Source organism: Thermobia domestica, chromosome 1, assembly GCF_964235325.1.
Source record: "Thermobia domestica chromosome 1, izTheDome1.hap1.1, whole genome shotgun sequence".
Lineage (NCBI taxonomy): Eukaryota > Metazoa > Arthropoda > Insecta > Zygentoma > Lepismatidae > Thermobia > Thermobia domestica.
In genome coordinates, this window is record NC_137454.1 from 201,774,846 (window position 1) to 201,796,198 (window position 21,353).

At 37.1% G+C, this 21,353-nt stretch overlaps 2 protein-coding genes across 3 annotated transcripts in view; both read left to right on the top strand.

The window, feature by feature from the left end:
- Positions 1-21,353, top strand: part of LOC145692843 (neurobeachin-like protein 1) — a 561,942-nt gene that overhangs the window by 375,591 nt on the left and 164,998 nt on the right. The gene's annotated exons all lie outside the window — the stretch shown is intronic.
- On the top strand, positions 15,458-19,506 carry LOC145692904 (larval cuticle protein A2B-like). Its single transcript, XM_081768462.1, has 2 exons — positions 15,458-15,523; positions 19,002-19,506. Exons 1-2 carry the CDS (start codon positions 15,512-15,514, stop codon positions 19,446-19,448), a joined length of 459 nt encoding a protein of 152 aa, XP_081624588.1. The 5' UTR covers positions 15,458-15,511; the 3' UTR covers positions 19,449-19,506.

Sequence of the window (21,353 nt, forward strand, 5' to 3'; positions counted from 1 at the left end):
TGCCTTCGAGCTCTGAATCTCATTCGTGTGTTTTCCCACCACACATGGGGTGCTGATCGTACTGTTCTGCTTCGTTTGTACCATAGTCTAATTCGGTCCAAGTTAGAATATGGCTGTATTGCTTGTGGATCTGCTCGTGATTCTCTGTTACAACTTGAGACTGTGCATCACCTGGGTATTCGGATTGCTACTGGCGCTTACCGTACTAGTCCCGTTGCCTGCCTGTATGTTGACGCCAATGAACCTTCCTTAGCGTATCGTCGCAGGAGACTTCTTAATTATTCTGCGCATGTGCGCTGTAGTCCAGACCACCCTTGTCGACCATGTCTCCGTGGTGGTGGGATTTACGAGCGCTACTCTGCACGTCCTCCGTCTACACGTCCATTGTACACACGAGCGTGTGAGAGTTTCCTCGCTGACGATTTCGTGTGGCCTTCTCTTTCGTTGGTTCACTTTTGTGGTGTTCCACCATGGATGCATTGTCTACCTCGCCATGATTTACGTTTGTCTATGCATTCGAAAGAGCATACTAGTTCCCAGCTGTACCAGCATGATTTTGCCGCACTGTTAGCTAAGTACCCCGATTTTAATGCCTTCTTTATGGACGGTTCTACGGATGGGGATTCTGCAGACTGTGCCTTTATCGCCAAGGGCAGCTCAGAATTCCATTTGCATCGCCTGTATTCCATGTTTACTGCTGAATTACTTGCACTTAAGCTTGCCTTGGACCATGCTCTCACGCTTTCTTTACGTCGTGTACTTATTTGGACCGATTCCCAGAGCGTGGTTCAGAGTCTACAGAATGTGTTCAGTAAGCACCCACTCGTGCAGGACATTCTTGTGAGATGCCATCAGTTGCAGCAACAAGGTTGTGTCGTCGTCGTCTGCTGGGTGCCGGGTCATGTCGGCATCCAGGAAAACGAACGTGCTGACACAGCTGCCAAGAACGCCGCCTTAGCCGGGGTTGCACTGGAGCATAGCGTTCCTTGCTCCGATCTTCAGAATCATTTCTATACCGTCATGTGCTCTCACTGGCTAGCGGATTGGAAACAGGCAGGCACTTGAGAATAAATTACACGCAGTTAAGCCGCTCCTAGGAGAGTGGCGTACGTCTTCTAGTTCCCATCGTCGAGATGAAGTGCTTCTGGCACGTTTGCGTATGGGACACACTCATCTGACGCATGGTTATTTGTTGCGTGGATTAGACCGTCCGTATTGTGAGGAGTGTATAGTCCCCCTGAGTATTCAGCACATTCCTGTTGAATGTCCTGAATACGCAGATCTCAGAGAACGTTACGGACTGCCTTGTCTTATTACCCGTGCTTTGGGGGATGATCGTGATATTGTTGGCCGGGTGCTGGAGTTCGTGTCTGATTGTGGAGTTGCTCACGTTCTCTGAGCTGTTTTAGTCTGTTGTACTTGTTTTATTGCTGCTCATTTTTTATATTTTCTCTCATCTTTTATGTTTTTTTCCTGTATATTGTTACTGTTATATATTTTACCTTATTTATTCTTTTACCTTTCACTTCTGATTTTGTTTCCTTTTCATTTAGCAGCACTCTCGTTCATTTGCACTGTATTCGTTTTAGCTTGTAATTCTTTTACTCTTGCAGACCTGAGCAACCTTGTTAATCATGACGGGGACATATAGCCTCGTTGCTGACGTACCCATTAACCCCCCCTATTCATTCATTCATTCATACTTTTGGATAATGCCTTTAGATAGCCTCTACAGCACGTATAATGTTACTAAAATGTCTTAAACATTGCCTAAATACAGTTGAAACTCAATTTTACAATTGAGAACATTCCTGGTGAGCGTACTACATCTAAGAGTATTGACCGATAAACACAGTCATTTCTTCATACAGGGAATCTCTCAGAACCTTCTGAATCTATAGCTACTTCATCGACTACGTTGCTGACAGTAATATATGTCGTCTTTCGATCGTGTCCTCTGTATCTTTTTAGTGTCTTTACTACTTATTCTTGTATTTACCACTGCTGTGTAATGCTTCATGTATTTAGCACTCCCTGTTCCTTCCAAATCTTTGAGGCAGTGATAACTTAGGGTCTGACTATGACCAATCCATCTCCCGCGCTTCAGGTTGATTTGGTAATATTTGAGGAGGTTAGTTTGTTTATTCCTCCGTATGCTTTTCCTTTATCGGCTCTATAGAACTATTCGAACAGACAGTTGTCGACTGCCTATGGTACCATTCGAGTGCATGGTGCTACGCGGATATCCTTGAGGCCATACTGCATTTGTGGCGTACTCTTATTATTTGTACATAATTGAAATCCAACTGCCGAGAATCTCCAACAGCTTCTCTTTTTATGAGATCAAGCTTGATAAATTTAATAAATATTTGAAGCCCTCGAACGGGAAGATTATGTATTGTCTCTTAGTACACACACTCTTACGACTACGATGTAGCGTCTAATTTTGGCTACTGTTCGACTATTAGTGTGTCTGTCCGATTAGTAAACGGGGTTCTCGAGACTAACTTCACGGAGATAGCCAATATTTTGCACCGACACTTTTCTTTTATATCTGAGTGCACACTATTCTCTCGACTTTAATAACTTGTGGGCCTATATATCCGTAGGAGTCCCTTAAATTTCCTTAGGGCTGTCTAGTGTCCCCTTCCCGACCCTCCGAGTTTGACTGTCAAATACTGTTCCAGGGATTCGTTATATATTTTCTATTTTTCACCTCTCTCGAGACACTCAACTTATTATTGTGTTTAAGAGTGTCTGGTAGAAAGAGATTTCCATCTCCATCCGTGAAGTTCTTTTGCATCCAATCTTAAAACTTTTACAAAATTGAAACGACACCCACGAGCTTTAAACCCATTTTTTTTTTATGGTTTGCTTCTGGAAGCTTTTTGAGCACGCGATGAATAAGCGTCTGGTGCGGAATTTTGATAATATTCTGCTGAGCATCTTCAAGTGTGAGTTTCGCTATTTTAGGTCAATTATAGATTGTTTTGCTCATCTCTAAAACCAGAATCGACAAATCTTTCATCACAAATACCTTGTTGCTTCACATCATTCTTGGATTTAGTGAAAGATTATTACACGACAAAGCATTACTGTATATTAAAATATCTTTATGATTAGGGTTTTTGTGATCATATGAATAAGTCATAGCAAACTTTCTTGATAAAAGTTATTTTAGGGTGCGTATGAATCCTAAACTGTCCGAGGGATTTCTGAGAGAAAATGATGTTCCTAAAAGTAGTGCGTTCAGTGTTATACTTTTTCCTGTCAGTGTAAACAGTACTCTGTCAAATCTAGGCTTCTTTCAATGGTCTGTTTTACGTTTACGATATAGTTATTTATTGTTGCTCCCTATATCTTCGCTGTATAACTCGACAGTTCCAGTTGATATTGAATCTTGTTGCTCCAATTGTTGCGTCTTCTTACTACTCGAATCAGACAACCTTTCGATTTTCTGCTGAGAAAACTCGGTGTGTACACTTCAGCTTCCAACAAACTTGTCTCATGATCCGAATTTTTATCTCCGTCGTACTCAACTCGTATTCTGATGATATTCGACTGCTGTTTAACACATTCTAAGTCTTAAGTACAACCTGCCTCTGAGCTCTTAATTTGCTTCATGTACCTGCGCATTGCACTTAGAGGGCTGACCTTCCGTTTTGTTGCTATTATGCCGTAGTATAATTTGGTCCGAATTGTTTGTATTGGTTATATATCTGTTCATTCTTCTCTGCTGAAGCAATTTGCCACTTTCATCTGGACATTTGCTAACTACTTTTGCTTTCCGAACGAATGGTTTAAGCTAACGAACCACCACCGTTAACTTATCGTATTGGTAGCACATTTATGTTGTGTTGCTGATAACGTGTTCGGAATTAATAATAATATGTTATAGGGACTTGACTATTCGGATCAAAATCTCTTGTCGTCGCGAATTCTGTCGAGGAATTTGAAGCTTAAAATATATAAAACGATAATCATGCCTGTTGTTCTGTATGGTTGTGAAACATGGTCGCTTACTCTGAGGGAAGAACATAGACTGAAAGTATTTGAGAACAGGATCCTGAGAAGAATATTCGGACCCAAGAGGAACGAGAATGGGGAATGGCGGAAGCTTCATAACGAGGAACTACATAGTTTATACGGTTTACCCAACATTGTTAGGGTCGTCAAGTCTAGGAGGCTTAGGTGGGCAGGTCATGTAGCTAGAATGGAAGAAAGTAGAAACGCTTTCAAAGTCTTGACTGGTAGACCCATAGGAAAACGACCATTAGGAAGACCTAGGCGCAGATGGGAGGACAATATTAAGATGGATCTCGTAGAGATAGGAATACAAAGTAGAAACTGGATGCAATTAGCTAAGGATAGAAGTCAGTGGAGAGCTTTTGTGAACGCGGCACTGAACCTCCGGGTTCCATAGGCCATAGAGTTAGTTAGTTTAGTTAGTTATAGGGACTTGACATACATGTACAGGACAGTTTGGGGTTAAGATCAGAACCTGTGCAAATAGACTAAAGGCAGGATGAAAATAGTTTAATAGATATTATATAAACTGAAGATTGTAAGAACTAAGTCACGATGGTTTAGGGACCTAGGACTTGAAACTTATTAAAAGAATTGGGGGACCCACGAGTATTTTGAAGAACTATGTATTCAGTTGTAGATAGATGTATCGAATAGAATAAATACTATCCTAAGGCACAGAAAATTATGTCCTGTTGATATACTGACGTATGCTAATGCTAGTGTCGCATGCATCTGTCTAATACGACTGCAGTTAATTAGATACATTCAGTTACTTAAAATATCTTAACATAAATGAGATCTATTTTAATGCGTAAAAATTTACCCAACGAGGAAACAGAAAGGAGTGTTTGTGTACTGGCTCATAAGTCTCGCTGCACCCTATTCTGGACAACGACCTCAATCTATTCCTGAGATCCCTATGCAATTAATCTACAAGGATCATAGAATAATGTCGGGTGAGTTAGTTCCAAGCTCCTAGGACGAGTAAGGATATTTACCAGAGACCTGGAAGCAAAAGATGAAGAGATAGCTGACTATAGCATTATTAAGTTGGATGAATGTAGATAGATAAAACCCAGCAAATGGGTAAACTATCCTATGTCTACTAACATGGTGAAAGGAGAGAAACAGATCCGTTACTCCTGGTATTCCATGATGATCTGAATTGGGTCCACTACAGGAGGGGAATGAGAATTGATTAATTCTGGAAGCGAGTTGCGTCAGTACCTGGTACTCTCAATTATTTTTCTTATAGGCTAGTTTAGAAGGGTGAGATATGTGTTAGTAGAATCTATGCCATGCAAATGTGTGTAAATTAATTTTTCAAGGAAGCGTGTCGTAGCAGCAGACTGTAAACTCTCAGGATATTCTTTCCATCAAAGGGCCACCTGACACTAAGCATTGGGGTAAAGTCAAGACCTACTAGGTTCTTGTGTGGACTAACATCCACTGGTCCTGTCATGATCGGCAGAAATAATTGCTAACTTATCAGCTATCCGTCAGCACATTTCCACGTCAGTTCATCATCCTCATCCGGTGGCCAAATGTCATTGTTCAGTGCCCTCCAAACAGGCAGTTGAATATCCCCAGAGACAAAAGTTCCTTCTGTTCTTCTAGTCCACAAAACGGCCATACCTGGATTCAGACAATGAGAAGATCGGAAAAACCACCATTGTAGCCTAAAGGTCCGAATACACAAAGGCCGTCATGAATATGCTTTCAATCGCCGGCGACTTCTTCAATGTGCAACTTCCTTCCATTTTTGAGTGTGCTGACTGCTTCGTCCTGAAGTCTGTGCTTAAGGCTGATAAAATAATTAACTTCTCTGTAGCGAACCACAAGTAAGTAATATAAAGTGCCCCCCCCCCCCCAATAAATAAGAGTAACCTCAAGAGATCCTGCTACAGCACCATTAGAATTCTCCACGGGCACTTTCTTTGCAGACTTTAATTACCTATTTTGAAAAATATACAACAATCTGTTTGTTGGATTCAGCATAATCAAAATTATTTTTGAAAATTTTTATAAGAGGGACATTCCGCCTTTGTCAACATGAATTTGGAACCGGCTATGATCGAGTTTACCGAACGAAAAATTAGATACCACCTTACAAGCATCTTTCCTTTGTCTGGGGGTGGAATTACAACCAGAATCACTGTATCCTCTGCCTACACGCCTATGTGCCTGCAAGAGTGTCATCTCGGTTTGCCTGTCTCTCCTATACATGTTTGTGCTTCTTCAGTATGGCTATTGTCGAGGCCCGATCTTCTGTTTTCATCACATAAGAAACAACATAAGAGCACCTAGGAATACCTGTAAGCGTTCAGAGTGTTGCTTGAACAGTATTCATTTTTAATGTCTTGTATACGAACGATTCGAAAGATGATTGTGTTTTCTTTGCTTTTCTCACAGATGAGGCAGTTCTAAATTTGCTATAGATCGCATATGTTCAGTATTCATTGTTAACTAGCAGCAGCTTACAACGATATTGTATATCTATTTTGTAATTTCTTCTATTTTTATATCTTGGTTTAGAGCAATGGTGCATAAAAGTACACAATCTGTCGTGTAGAAGAAGAAGAAAAGAATATATATATGTTGTTGATTCTAAGTAGAAAGAAATAAGATTTAATCTCAATAGTTAAAGTATATGTTGGTTTTATAGGTGTAATCTGCATTTAGAGTTTTCATAATAGCAGATAGTTACTTGTTTAAAAACGTTGCTATGACAACCGAAAAAGAAAAGTATAATTAATGAAGGTTTGGAGAATAAAGGTAATAGTGATATAATCTGTCGTGCCTGATTTAATCATCTATAAATGTAACGTATATTGGGAACCACCATTTAAAATGTAATGGTTAATTTATATTTTATGTTACATTCCAGCCCACAGTCCGTGTAATTCTTAAAATATATAAAAGCGATAAATCACATTAAATAAGGCACGACAAATTATATCACTGCATCTGCGAAATGCAGCGCAAAACGTAAATTATCAATACTGAATACTACAAGACTTACGTCCTGATTGAAATGTACTAGCATGAAATCCCAGAATTGCACAGGCAAAACGTGAACCATGTTGAACTACATCAAGACAAGGCATCCAGGCACACAGAGAAACATCACGTGATTTCTATCACATTATAGTACAGGAACTCCTCAAGCGGCGCCTGTTCCATCGTCGAGTCCGCACTGTAAAGGCTGTAGAGTAGAAAGGCTGTAAAGAGGAATGGGATGCGATACTCATAGTTAAGCTGCAATACAGTATCCTGGAATGGAAACTCCGATGCCAAGCAGAAGTCAGTAAAGGCGGCCTGCAGGTCGAACATAACTGATGATGGAAACGCTCCATTTCCTATGTAAGTGGTACACTCGTATTCAGCTCAATATAAATAAATCAATGGATAGTCTCTGCTCAGCAACAAAGCCTGTGTTCCACGGTTTGTACGCTCGGAGCTTCTGAGTTCGGCTTACCGATTGTGTTCCTCTTGTTTATTTATTATTTTATTTATATCACGACCTGTGTTTTAATTTTTATTTTCGTTACCTTTATTAGTATTACCTTGTTTCATTTTTCCACAAGATTTTATTTTTTTTCTGCTGTAGAAGTTATACTTTTGATCATTGTTTTTAAGTTAGTAGCTTTTCGTAAGTTATGTCGTCCTTTGACCTCTTCTTGACGGGCAGATAGCTTCGGCAGTGACATTCCCAACAAGTTTTTAATCGATGAATCAATTTAAACTTTCTTCTGCAGTTCAAGGTTTGTCACTACCATTCCTACTACTTATTTTTTGTAAATAACTTTAAAAAAAGTAATATTTGAAAGGGATGATTTCAACACTTAATTATTTTCAATGAGCTAATAGTTATTTTGAAGACTTACCATATTATCCGGAAACTTGAGTACCCGACAATTACGTCGTCATAAACTGCGCATCAAATTTTTGATTTGTAACAAAACACCTAAAACATTTACTACTTAGTTATTCTTGTTTAGTTTATGTGTTATATTTTACTGATATTATTTAGCTTACTTTCTATTTATATATATATATATGTATATCAGTGGCGGCTCGTGCTTTGAATTTTAGGTGGTGCACAATACATGACCTCGTTTTTCATTATTATTAATATTATTATAAATAATAATAATTTAATAATAATAATAATAATAATAATAATTATTATTATTATTATTATAGTACAAACAATAATAGCGATTTCTTCCTGGTATATTTCTAACATGCAATTGAGAAGCTCATTTTGTATGATTTTTGACGAACCCTTAAAAATTGTTGCGTTTTCTAATAAGTCTTGAGAGCGCTGTCAATTTCAGCGCTGAAATTAATCCACTAAATACGCATGGATTTGAAGAAGAGTCTGTTTCATCATGTCCTCTTAAAGCCAATTCGAAGACGCTACAAAACCGAATTGATGATTATATTGAGCACGTACCTGTTTTGCGTCACTTTTTGATTGTGATTATCAATGGACCGCCTATAACCAGTATCTAGTTGAGCAGCAATATCTACATTTCCCAACACAGTGAAATTAACGTGTTTTATATGAGCTGACGAATTTTCTTTTTTTTTTTTTCTTTTTTTGGTTTGTTATGCACCTGCTGGATATCCACAACACCTTTTAACTCTGCATCTTCCCCCGCCCCGAACAACAAACACGGAAAACAAAACAAAACATTTTAAATTTAACATCCACATAACTACTTACGCTGTTCGTATAAGTTGAGATTAAACTTCCTTGTAAATGTTCGTTTCTGACTTCTAATTATTTGCGTTATATTGAGCGTCGGAATCAGCCCTCCGATGTTTTTCACAAGTAGTTTTGCTTCTAAAGTTCTGTTTGAAAACGGTGCATTCAGCAGAGACGTTACAGAATTCATTGTCGCTTTACGTATATCAGGGACAGACACGTATTATACAATTACAGCAACCATTCCAATAAACAACAAAGATCGCCACACGCACCCACACAACACTACAAAGTACGAACAGATGCGACAATTTGATCGTGAACATACTCCCGTCCGATTCCAAATACATGATTTTTTTCCGGTGTGATTTATTTTGCGCCAAAAGAAACCATCCAAATACCCCCCCTCAAAGACCTTTTAGTGAGAGAAGTGCTAGCCCTTATTTAAGCAGCCAAAGGCGTGGGTGATATTAGGCGGAAGAGAAAAGTGAAGAAAGACAAGGGTTTCCTACATTGGACATTGGTCAGTTGAGTTGAGAACAGGTATTGCAGTCTTCTTTAAAATCTCCCCCATTAACCCTCTTTTTCTAAAAACTGCTCTCCAATTCTCTCATTGACCCACACACATATTCTCTCTATGCTGCCAAATTTCTACTCATTCAAACATGAGTGTATTAATTACTGACACCCTCAATCTGTCTTCACTCTTCAGGGGGTCGCCTTTACTGTCTCCATAGCTGCCTTGACCTTACTTGGTTGACAGAATCAATACTTATGACCACTTTGCAATCTCGCATTTAGGCAAGGTGCAAGTTTTTTTTCTCCTCTGTATACGACTTGGAGGAGCTGACCATATCCCTTCAGGCAAGAACCGTGTCAACCAATATTGCAGGGGGGAAAGACGGTGGAGAATTTCCAGTTCCAAAGCGTTTTGTTTTGGAAAAGTTGTTTTCGTTGGTAGACTTGCATGCAAAAGATCTGCAAACATATAGATTCCTATGAAGCACTATAAGGATCCTCGCACCTCGCAACCCCCACAGTAGCCCAGCTGGGGAGTTTGTCAAACTCCCAAGTAGAAAGCTATTAGCCAGCCTCGTTTCAAACGCACTTCTTTAAGGAAAGATGATGTTGACAATAAAACGAAAAGTGATTTAGCATAAATAAAAAACATGAAAATATTGGAAGGAGGTTTGTACAAACATTCAAACATTAAGAGAAACCGCCACTGATATATATATATATATATATATATATATATATATATATATATATATATAGGGTAACTACTGTCCCAATAATTGACAGTGTACCAGTAATTGACACTGTCGTCTTTTTTCCGACGCAACAAGACTGCAAGACTAGGTACAAGCAAATGCTGCCACTTTTTCTTTGCAGTGTTGTTAATCCCACACCACTGTTAATATTTGCCTCTAACAAGTAAGTAGTAGTTCTCCAAAGAAAACAGAAAATCGATGGACAGTGCAAAATAGTACTATAATAACTATATTAGCGAAAGAAATAAACATGTTTATCCAGGTGGAAACTTATAAATCAGCTTGATAAGTTGGTAGAAAATTATATGGTTCATTAGAATAAGATATTAGGCGATGTCAATTACTGGGTCACAAGGTGTCAATTACTGGTGAATCTCACAAATCTTGGTGTCAATTACTGGTACAATGATCAACTTTTCGTATACATATTGTAAAAAATAATAATTATTAGTCTATTATTTTTATGATGGTCTATATAGATGAAGGAAGGATGCCTTCGTACCTCTACGAGAGATCAGTAAGCCAGGCTCATTTAAAGGGTGAAGAAACTTGCAACTTGTCAAACACTGTTCTTATACTGTCAATTATTGGGACAGTTACCCTATATATATATATATATATATATATATATATATATATATATTCTTTGACTTAAGCTAATGTAAGAGAAACGTGGTGTTTGAGCGTTTTACTCACTTGAAACGGTATCCTTTTTCCCTTACTTATTGCCGAAAACCTTCAGTAGTATTGGGAGAGGTCGAGGCGAGATAAGTGGAGGGCAATGGTATTAAATGATTCAACGATAGGAATCGTTTCTGTTTCTAACACAGTGACAACCGTGTGTGTCCGTTCTGCGTATCCGTAGATATGCTGATGAGCGAGAAAATTCAGTATGTGTCTACACTGGATATACATGATTCTTATCTGGCATTCTGGCTTACGCAAGAAGCAACATCTAGCTTTCCTATAGTCTGCGTTCAAGGGAGTATAACTAATATGTCATTCGATTGTGATATATAAAATCCGGTCTTCTATATTTACCTGAACAATTTGCGAAACCTTATCTTCCAACTGGGTTTGTATGTTCGCATACTACAGGGCACTGCAGCATGCTGTAATTGGTATATTCCTTTTAGCCTTACCTGCTACGTCTTCGGTCCTAATCCCGATATAGCGCATGGTGGGACTGAGTCTTATCGCCCACCGGCTCCAGCAACGGTCACCAGCTCGGTATGTCAATATCTATGGCGAGTGTAACATACTATAGCCCATATATTAAGGATCTATATGACTAGTTACCTTCTCTAACAGCTACCTATAGCATGTTCAAGACACCTACGTGTATTATGTTCACTACCACTATCACCTTTTTGTGCACCAACTTTGCGCCATAAGCGCAAATTCCTACTGCTTGATTAAATGCGTTTCCATCAGTATTTAATTTTCCTTACTTATTTCTGTGTGCTAGATGAAAATGCTAATGAGAGGATTGAAATATTGTAAAATACTACGTATAAAAGATGATCGCCGTAGTTTGTGAGTAACGCTAATTCCTACTAGTCAATATTTGCGCTTATATGTGTGATTACCTGCGCAGCCTACGTGGCGTCAATAGATGACGCTAGCGTGGAGGAAATTTGCAAATTTATAACTATTGTATCGATTTACTTGCAACAAAAAACTGAAATGTTTCAATTTAATTACTCAAAGTAGGATAACAGTCGTAACTATATTTAGATCTATTTGTGTATTTCTACTGTAATATATTATGGCAATTTATTTGCAACTTAAACTGCATTATTCATTTGAAAATGGATAGCGATGATACTTAACATGAAAGTGCTTTGATGTTTGTTAGGAGAAAGGCTGTAAACATATTTAGATTTGAGTATGAATAATCTAGGTTATTACTTGTGTGGCCGCAAAAAAGTTCGTTGATAAAGTAGGAAAAAAGTTAAATGTAAGCAGTTAGAACATTTAATTAAGCTCGATATTAACCTATAGGGTTCAGCAAACCAAGGGCTTGCGTATAACAAATAGTAATTGTTAAGTAGTAGGATATTGAGAGTAACTACGTATTCCACCTACCGCATTCTTCCATCGAAAACTTGGACAGAGTATGTAATGTTAGATCATTGAGTACGTTTGTAGAGATACGAAAAACCAAAGCTATTGTAAATCAAAATTCTAAAATAAGATATAAATACTTTGAATAATATCGTGATTCCACTTGTATTGAGATATTTTAGCATATGAACATTCATAAAATTATGTTGAATGATATAGATTATGTTCGTTCTGAAATTTAAGAAGTGTAGAAGAAAAATTTTAGTCAATATACACGATATGATCAAAAGTATCGGGGCAGAACCTGAAATTATGGTCACTCATGGAACCATCTGACCTATGGTACGTTTCCATTTTACATGAATCTTGTAGCTGTCATAAAAAAAAAAAAAAAAAAAAAAAAAAACTTGCTATCCGATCTTTCTATCTACTGTTTAGATTTTACAGCTTCTTGTAAGCAAGAAAGGTATTACCACCCATGCAGCACTGCACTTTAGTGGACGAACAGTGAACCTCCTCATTAAAAACGTGTATTTTGGCGCACTCCCCTTCCCAGTCCAAAAGAATCCGTTGTTTCGGAAGCGGCGAAACTGGTTTTTCCTTTATGTCAGCGGGAGGGCGATAGCAGGTAGCAAGCAAGACGTCCCAGAAATTTGCACACTGTTCGACTCCTTGCAGGTTGGAAAAAATGTTTTGACCCTTTCAAGACTATGTGTACATGGTGAAATATGGTAGGGTTTCAAGATTTTTGTTTATGACAGCTACAAGTTCTTCTAACGTAACAATCCATCTCTAGTTACGTCTGGTACGGATTGGCCCACCCTTTGCCTTTGTCATAGCCTCCACACTCGCAAGCATACTTCCTGTCGAGTGGCGAAAGTTTCAATGGGCAGTGGTAGACTATTTTTCTTGAAGAACTGCAGTGAGCACAGGTATCAATGTGAGTCTTTGTAGTGTGGCTCAAAGTCATGTCCCAAAACATCGCTTGAAAGTTTTAATTGTTTTTAAATGAGGACTTTGAGTAAACCAATCGATTACGTGTACGTTGTTGTTGTGAAATTGCTTCACCACAGATCATGAAGTATGAACAATGTCAATTGAAAATGCCATGTTGATGCTCACAATACTGATTCGCTAGTCTTGCATGTAAACTGTGATTACGTAAATTGATTACGGAAACATTTAGCGTTATTGGATACTCTATATAAAAATAACCTCAATCCAATGTAGCAGATTTCAAATTTGTGGCCATGAACTGAAAGTACCATCGAACATAGGATTCGTGCCCTCGCATACAATGGTGAACTCAGAATGACTGACACCTCTGTTGCTGAGAAAATGAGTGTCCTGAGACTTTTGACTCACCTTGTTGAACGATGTTTTCAGTTTCCTTCGTTCGTTACTCCTCCGGCCGTAGTAAGGAGTTTTTAACAAGCTATTCCAAGGCCTTGTATTGAGTTCTTAACTTTTTGTATTTCCTAGTTGAAATAAAAATGATTTTAAAATTATTTCGTTTCCTCACATTGCCATGGAAGTGTTTGAAGAATTGGTGTCGCTACCTCAGTACTATTTATATAATAACTGCTGTCGTAAGTGACGTGGACTTGGTTCAATTTCTTTCAGGTTCAACAATCAGATTTTTGTTCATACCTTTTAAAAATCATTGCAGTTATTTGCTTGTACGATTTGCAGATAAATGACGGTCGGAATATTTATATCTGCACACATACTCCTCAACCTAAGACCAAAATTAGTGGAATTTCTTAATTTCGCCCAAAGTTGCCCTTCAATCCAGTAGATGAAAAACTTACGCTCGTCAATTCATCCCATTTTCCTATGTTTTTGCGCTACAATTTATTCTTGCAGTTGAATAAGATTTGCATGTTCTGTTTATGAAAAAAAAAAAAAAAAAATGAACTTCCATATATTAAATTTCCTACGTTCATTGCGAATGATTCAAAAGAATTTATATGGTATGTGTGAGGGCATAAGTCATAAAAATAATGTGTGTTATTACCTGAAAACGGAAAATGATTTTACTAATTTGCTTTCACGAAAAGAAAAGATCTTTAAATATTATGCATTGGAAAATTAACACTTAAGCTTAATTAGTACTTTAGAAAAAAGTGTTCCCATAATCGAATTCGTTGTATAAAATTCGTTACGCTGGTATCGACAGGTTCAGAAACATAATTGCCTAGATAAAGTAGTGGTACCTCAGTAATTTCTCAAACCTGGGCGCGACATTTTAGTCGCCAGGTTGCCATTGGCGACCAAATTTTTGTTTGGCGATAGGGATTTTAATACATAATTAATTAGCATATTGAAAATGGCAACTAAACTCCCTGTCGTGCTGCCATAAACCGTTTGTAATATGCCCACTAATTTTCAAGCTATTTATGTTTAAAATTTAGTTTCAATTGTGTTTGCCGGTTTCTATCGTTGTAAGATATTTTTCACTTTATTTTTGAACCTGTTTTATTTTTACTTCTTTCGAAGTCCCCTAAATATCAAACGCTATGCTTATGTTTGCAGTTGGTTTGGTGCCTGGTAGACAATGTAAAATATAGTAATTGTTATTATACCTTAATTTAGTTTATTTTCTAAGTAGCTAGTTGTTTCAACTTGAAAAGTAACTCAGTAGAAATTTGAAAGTTCATGAACGAACTTGATGTAATATTAGGGGAAGTCGTAGCTTAGTCATAAGGGCGCTTATAACTTCTGCACGATGTTCCTTGTTCAATCAGAGCATGTATATCTGTGGAAGATAACGTAATGTTCATTGCTTTTCTCGGGATTCACTTATTCCTCCCACACCGTTCATCTCACTAATTATTTCGTGATCATTCACCTGCATCTTCGTCTCGTTTGGCCTACAGGACGTAACTGTGTGATATGAAATTAGAGATTTGTATTTTCATACTACGTTCTTGTTTGATTGAGTTCTTTTAACATGAATCAATAGTGGCCAAACTGTAAATTCAAGATTAATCAAATTCTTGATACTATTTAAAATCCCATTCTCTTAAAATAATAAACCAAGAACTTGAGTAGATTATTATTTTACAGATCTTGATTTTAAATCTAAAGCGGGAATTCAGAACACTATCAATGCATTAGTAGTAGTAATAATAATAATAAAAAGTAGTTCGGAAGAATAACTTTCGTGTTTACGAGTTGGTTGAAGCAAAACTAGAGAATATTGGCTTCACATGTAGCTTGGGCGGTGTTATCACAACTGGCGTATACAATGTTATTGTCACTGGAATATTTTAAAGGCAGGTAGCAGTTGTTTGGACTACCTTGTCAGGTTTTCTTCTTTCTTTTTTTGTTGTCTGGTAAGTGGGCAAAGCTTGAGTATATATAAGGCGGGGTGGAGCTTTATCGTCACTCGCAAGTTCACAGTGCTTGCAGATACGACGGGAACATGGCCTTCAAGGTAGGTCACTCACTAGCTGCGAAAGCAAGCGGGAGATGGATGCGTGAAGTGGAATAGATACATGAACACCATGAGCTGTATAACACAGTTTAGTGTCCCAAGTTCTTAAGACAAGAACTTTCTTTTCATATCTTTCAATAGATCATAAGTCCCGCAAGTATTTCAGGGACTGTAGTCGTTACTGCTCCCTCATGACTAAGTGATTAGCGTTGTCTTTGATAGTGCTGAAAACCTAGGTTCGATTCCCAGTGAAATACGTGATGTTGGGATCATTGTTAAATTGACGTATGATGTAGTCCTGGCTCTGAAATGAGACAACAAACTCGTGATAGTCAAAAAATATTGACTTTATTCATAAATCATTTGTTGCAGTCTAGCTAAATATTAGGTTTTAGCTGTATATTTAACTTCGTTAATATTTTTGGAGGAAAGAAAGCAATCCTGCGTAATAGAAACTGATCCGCTGCTGTGTGTATGGGCATTCAGCATTTGATCATAAGATAGATCATATTTTCATTATTCGAATTCTGGCTGATAGTAGGATATAATGAGATTTTGGTGGGTGAGAGCGCTTCTTATGACCATACTAATTTTGTATGATCGCCGTGATTTCTTTCCCATGGTTGTAGTTTAAATATTAGTTTTGCAAATTATAAAGTGAATTTTTCTCAAACGGATAATATTGAGTATCTGCTCAAATTTTGGTCATGTTTGCATGTCCGTCCCATGTTTATTACATACTATGGAATACATAAATGGATTGGATGAGTGATTCAGCAGCGAGGCTATTTACCTTCTCTATCATAGAATAAAATAGAATAGATAGCACGTTATCGGTCTACGGTTACTTTTTTTTAGTTAATGGAGGTAGTTGACAAATACAGTTGAAATTGTTGGAGAAATGAGTGGAAAAAAGCGAGAGTGTCCCGAGAAATCTATACAAACCATATTTGTTCACTAAGAACTTACATAATGATGCAGAGTTCGAATTACATTCCAGTTAGCTCTTAAATCATTTTTTTTAAAGTGTAGTAAATGTAGATGGGGAGAGAGATGTTAATATTCACAATAATTTCTATTGTAACTGTTTGATATATCAATAATTGATTCTGTATTAATCGTGTATGTACTTCTGAGTTCGTCATTGCGTAGAAAATAATGTAACTTGCAAAAAAAAAAAAAAAAAAAAAAATTACGTTAAACATTTTCGTGGATAATATTTCATTTCATTTAAATTTAGTTTGTTAGGAAGTTTTTGATTATCGATAATGAAAAGAGCTAGCGAGAGAAGTATTGTTTTAAAAGTTGGCAACCAAGGTCAGATATTCGAAGAATGACCTATGAAACAATACGTTATCGTTATGTAATATGTTTTAATAGCAGTTTGCTATGACCTCAATATCATGGTATACCAATTAAATATTAAGATATTCCTTGATTCGTTGCGTTTTTATAACTTTGTTTTTTGGGGGGAGGGGTGAAAAGTCGTAAAATCATATTATGCAAATGATTAGAAATTAGTAACTCCACATTTCCAAATATCAACACAAGAAGCTGTCAAGTTATCGCCTAAGTATTGTGTTACCGTTCGCAGTTCCTTCCTGAACTGAGATCGAGAGCAAAAAGAGAACCGAATACGTTTGTCTAATTCTAAGACAGACCTTCTGTTTATAGTTCATCAGGCCAGATAATTGTAGAGGAGACACGATTTATAAGTGGTAGAGTATGAGGAGTCTTTGGTTTGATCACCGCCCACGCTAGATGGACAACATCGTGTCTTTGGGCTTTCTCGAGGTTCTTTCATTTATTCCCATTCTATTTCTACCAGTTATTTTATAATTTTTCATTTTCATTAATCATCGATCTCCGTTAACCTAAAGAGCGTGATCGTGGAACGTAAATTAGAACTTTCATTTCATATAATTGTAGTACAGTAAAGTGAGATTTCAATATTTTTTTCCGCCAGTAATTGAGTGCTTTGTGTTCTAACAAATTCGCATAAAATTTATTTATTTAAGACCGTTTTAGACATGCTGTAACTTGAAAAGGGTAGGAATTGGTCAAAAGAACAGTAACAGATGCGTAGGACGTTCATTTCTAGATTGCTAATTCGATCATCTTTGTGGTCTTCACATTTCATTGCAAAATGTTTAAGTTGCTATTAACTTTAAATGAAGAAGAAAAAGCAATAATGATTTACTACACATGTCCGCGATTTTGTTTATTGGACAGGAAACCTAAAGTAGGTCGTTACATGGATTCGAACTAAGACTTAACATGCTTTCCTCTGGGCGATATTGAAAGTAGTTGGTATGATGTCATGCTTTCTAAAAATGGGGCGTTCCATCTGACTACGATTGATGGAGAAAGAAGCACAATATTCAGTATTCAATACATATTATGTAATGGCGAAAGGTTACAATAGGTAGATGCTTGTGGGTAGACCAAAACAGAAGAGTTTTAACATAACATTTTATTTTCTGGTAGGTGAACAAAATTTTTCGTAAATTGTTTCCGACTTTGTATCCTTCTGAGTAGGATATAATAATTTATGTGCGACTCGATACTCAACTTTTAGTCATGTTACTTAATTCAGATTTTAATGTTGAACAAATGGAATGTTATCAAAATGAAACTGGTCAAGTGAGTGAATTCATTTGCAATAAAATGGGAGCTTTTATGAGAAAGTTCGTCTGTAACCATGGTATATAAATTGTATCTTGGACAGTCGGCTTCAAAAGTAGATACTTCGTAATAGAATTTGCATTTCTAAAAACATCGTTTTAAAATGAAATTGCGTGTCTGAACTACTGCATACTGTCTTAAAAGTTAGTGGCTCAGTTAATGTTTTGTGTTTTACTGTAATATATACATGATTTGCAAATTGCTTAATATTCATTAAATACATTAATTCGCTAGACTATGCACGAAGTTGTTCTTGCTCATTTTATGGGGTGCAATATTTTTCTTTGGTAAGTTTTTTTTTAATGTCAATAACAGTATAATTCAGGAAAAATGTTATTTGGTGTTTTTAAGTAATCTCTATATCTGCGAGTGTTAAGTATGCTTACACATGCTTAGTGACTGCAATTTTCGGAAGGAAAAACACTAAATTTTGTGTTGACTTCCGCATTCATTATCCTATTAGTTATATATTGCACTTGTAATCATATTGAAAAAGATGATACTTGGCGTTGACATAAGAAAATTTAAATTATCTACTACCAAAAATTTAAATTTTACACCATTCTTTCAGATAATTTAGAAAGTAACCTTAATTAGAAAGATGTTCCTCCGAAAGTCATTAGGGCTAATTAAATTAGAATTTTAAACTAAAAGAAGACTAATCGAAATATTGTGTGGCCATTCGATCATATGGAGGAAAATTATTCAGATAGTATTTTCATAATGTTAGAACATTATCTTGTACTGTTCTATTATTTTATCATTGGAACTCATGTACCAATATTTTCTCCAGTTGTTTGTCCTCGCTGCCCTCGTAGCAGTCGCTAAGGCTGGAGTCATCGGCGCTCCAGTTCTTGCTCCAGCCGTCGCCAGGGTAGCTGCTCCCGTCGCTGTAGCTGCTCCAGTCGCCAGAGCTGTTGCTGCCCCAGTCGCTGCCGTCGACACCGACTACGACCCCAACCCACAGTACAGCTATGCCTACGACATCCAGGATGCCCTTACTGGAGACTCCAAGGGACAACAAGAAACCAGGAACGGTGATGTCGTTGAAGGCAGCTACAGCTTGATCGAACCCGACGGCACCCGTCGTACTGTCTTCTACACTGCTGACCCAGTCAATGGATTCAACGCTGTTGTCCAGAGAGAACCCGGCGTCGTGGCTGCCCCAGTTGCCAAGGTCGCTGCTCCTCTTGCTGCCCCCATTGCCGCTGCTCCTCTCGCCGCTAGAGTCTACGGTTAAACCCACCCCAACATTATTTATGTAAATTATGGTTGTAAATAAATTGTAGCATAAATGTATAGAGTATTTCTTTTATTCAACAAAATATCTAATACAAACAGTACACACATTGCAGCAAACAGAGATTTTACGCATTTGTATGTGTAATGTAGTACGTTTTACTGGATAATTTTGTCTTTTTTTTTATGCCAATGACATAGTAGATCTGGATGAAACCAGCAAATAAAACGTCAAACTCTGTGCTTAAGTAAAATACTGAACCTCAATAGATGACTCGATCTAATACATAATTTTACTGTTTAAAATAGTATGCAATAATAAATGCAGCATAGTTATCAGGTTTTTAAGCTCATTTCGAATTGCCAATGTTATTACCGTGTTGATTGTTTTTATTTTTGAAAAGAAATTGAGAGTGCAATTTCTTGATTTGTAGTATGAGTGTGGTCGTGTAGGTTCGCAGTATTGCATTCCTTAAAGTATCATCTACAATTCTTCACTATTTTAGGTATGCCATCACTATACATTCCATAAGAAAGGTTCCTTTTGACTGTGTGTATGTTCTCACCTTTGTTGCAGAAACTTCTGCTTAATTCCCGGACCTAAGAGCACACATTGTTTGAATTTCGCGTTAAAATTTACATTCGTGTCTCATATAGCTGTGGAGTTGTAAGGAATATTCTGTTTAAAAAAAAAAATCTATAAATCGACTCCGAGTAATGGATATTTCCTCCGAGCAGTTGTCAATAATATGCAATGAAATATATATACAAATACGTAAACACAAACAAACTATTTGCTGAGCAAAACAATATATTCATATAAAAAAAACTACATACGTGTTACAGTTTCGCCAACTAACATTTTGGCGAAACTGTAACACGTATGTAGTTTTTTAAATATGAATATATTGTTTTGCTCAGCAAATAGTTTGTTTGTGTTTAAGTATATACAAAGCAAAGCTTCTACTTATGGAAAATAATACAAATACGATATATGATAAAATTAGCACATTGAGAGGTTACATAAGATAATTGTCTGCTCATCATTATTCTTACACACACACACATACACACATACATATATATATATATATATATATATATATATATATATATATATATATATACCATGGTTACAGTTGATATGAAATTAGTGTACGCACCTTTGGCGTGGGAGGCCCGGGTTCGATTCCCGGCGGGAGCTCATGTGGTTCAGATTGCACGTTAATCAGTAGGTTCACGTCTCATATAGCATCGCTGCTGAAAGGGACGCTAAACTGAAATCAAATAAAAAAATTGGTATATAATGTATTATTATTGTTATTAAGTATTCTGCGTGTTGGCAAGTCGTGGGACTAATAGGAGAACCCCATTTAGGTAAGAGTCTGGAAATTTTTTTCCACGTTTCTCGATCTTCAGCTGTCTCCTTTAACTCCAAATATTTTCTCCTATTTTCAAATCAAAGAAGAATATCGTGTGTTCTTCACTTTCTTCTATCTTACCCTCTATCGCAGTATAAAGACAGTTGGCTTTACTATAAAGGCTGCTGGCAAACACTACTACAAGTACTGTGCAAAGGCAAAAAGTGGTGATTGGGAATTCGTCTGAATAGGAGAAAACTTGCTTCTTAACTCCAGTGTTACTTAAGGTAGGAAAGGAGAATCAATCAGCAAGTGTCAGTACTCTGCAAGTTGAACACTTGTATAAATTGGGAAGTTTTCTAGTAGTCAGTTCTCAATGTTGGTAAACTGGAGATTTAAAAAAAAAAAGTGTAAAAGGGGAAAAGAAAAGAAAGTAAAGTAGGCACTAGTGTGCTCAAATAATAATTAGGTAGCCTAACGTGGGGCTAGTTCGCTTTGTAGCTGTATGGTTAACGTACCAAGGCGCGGAGAACCCGGGTTGGATT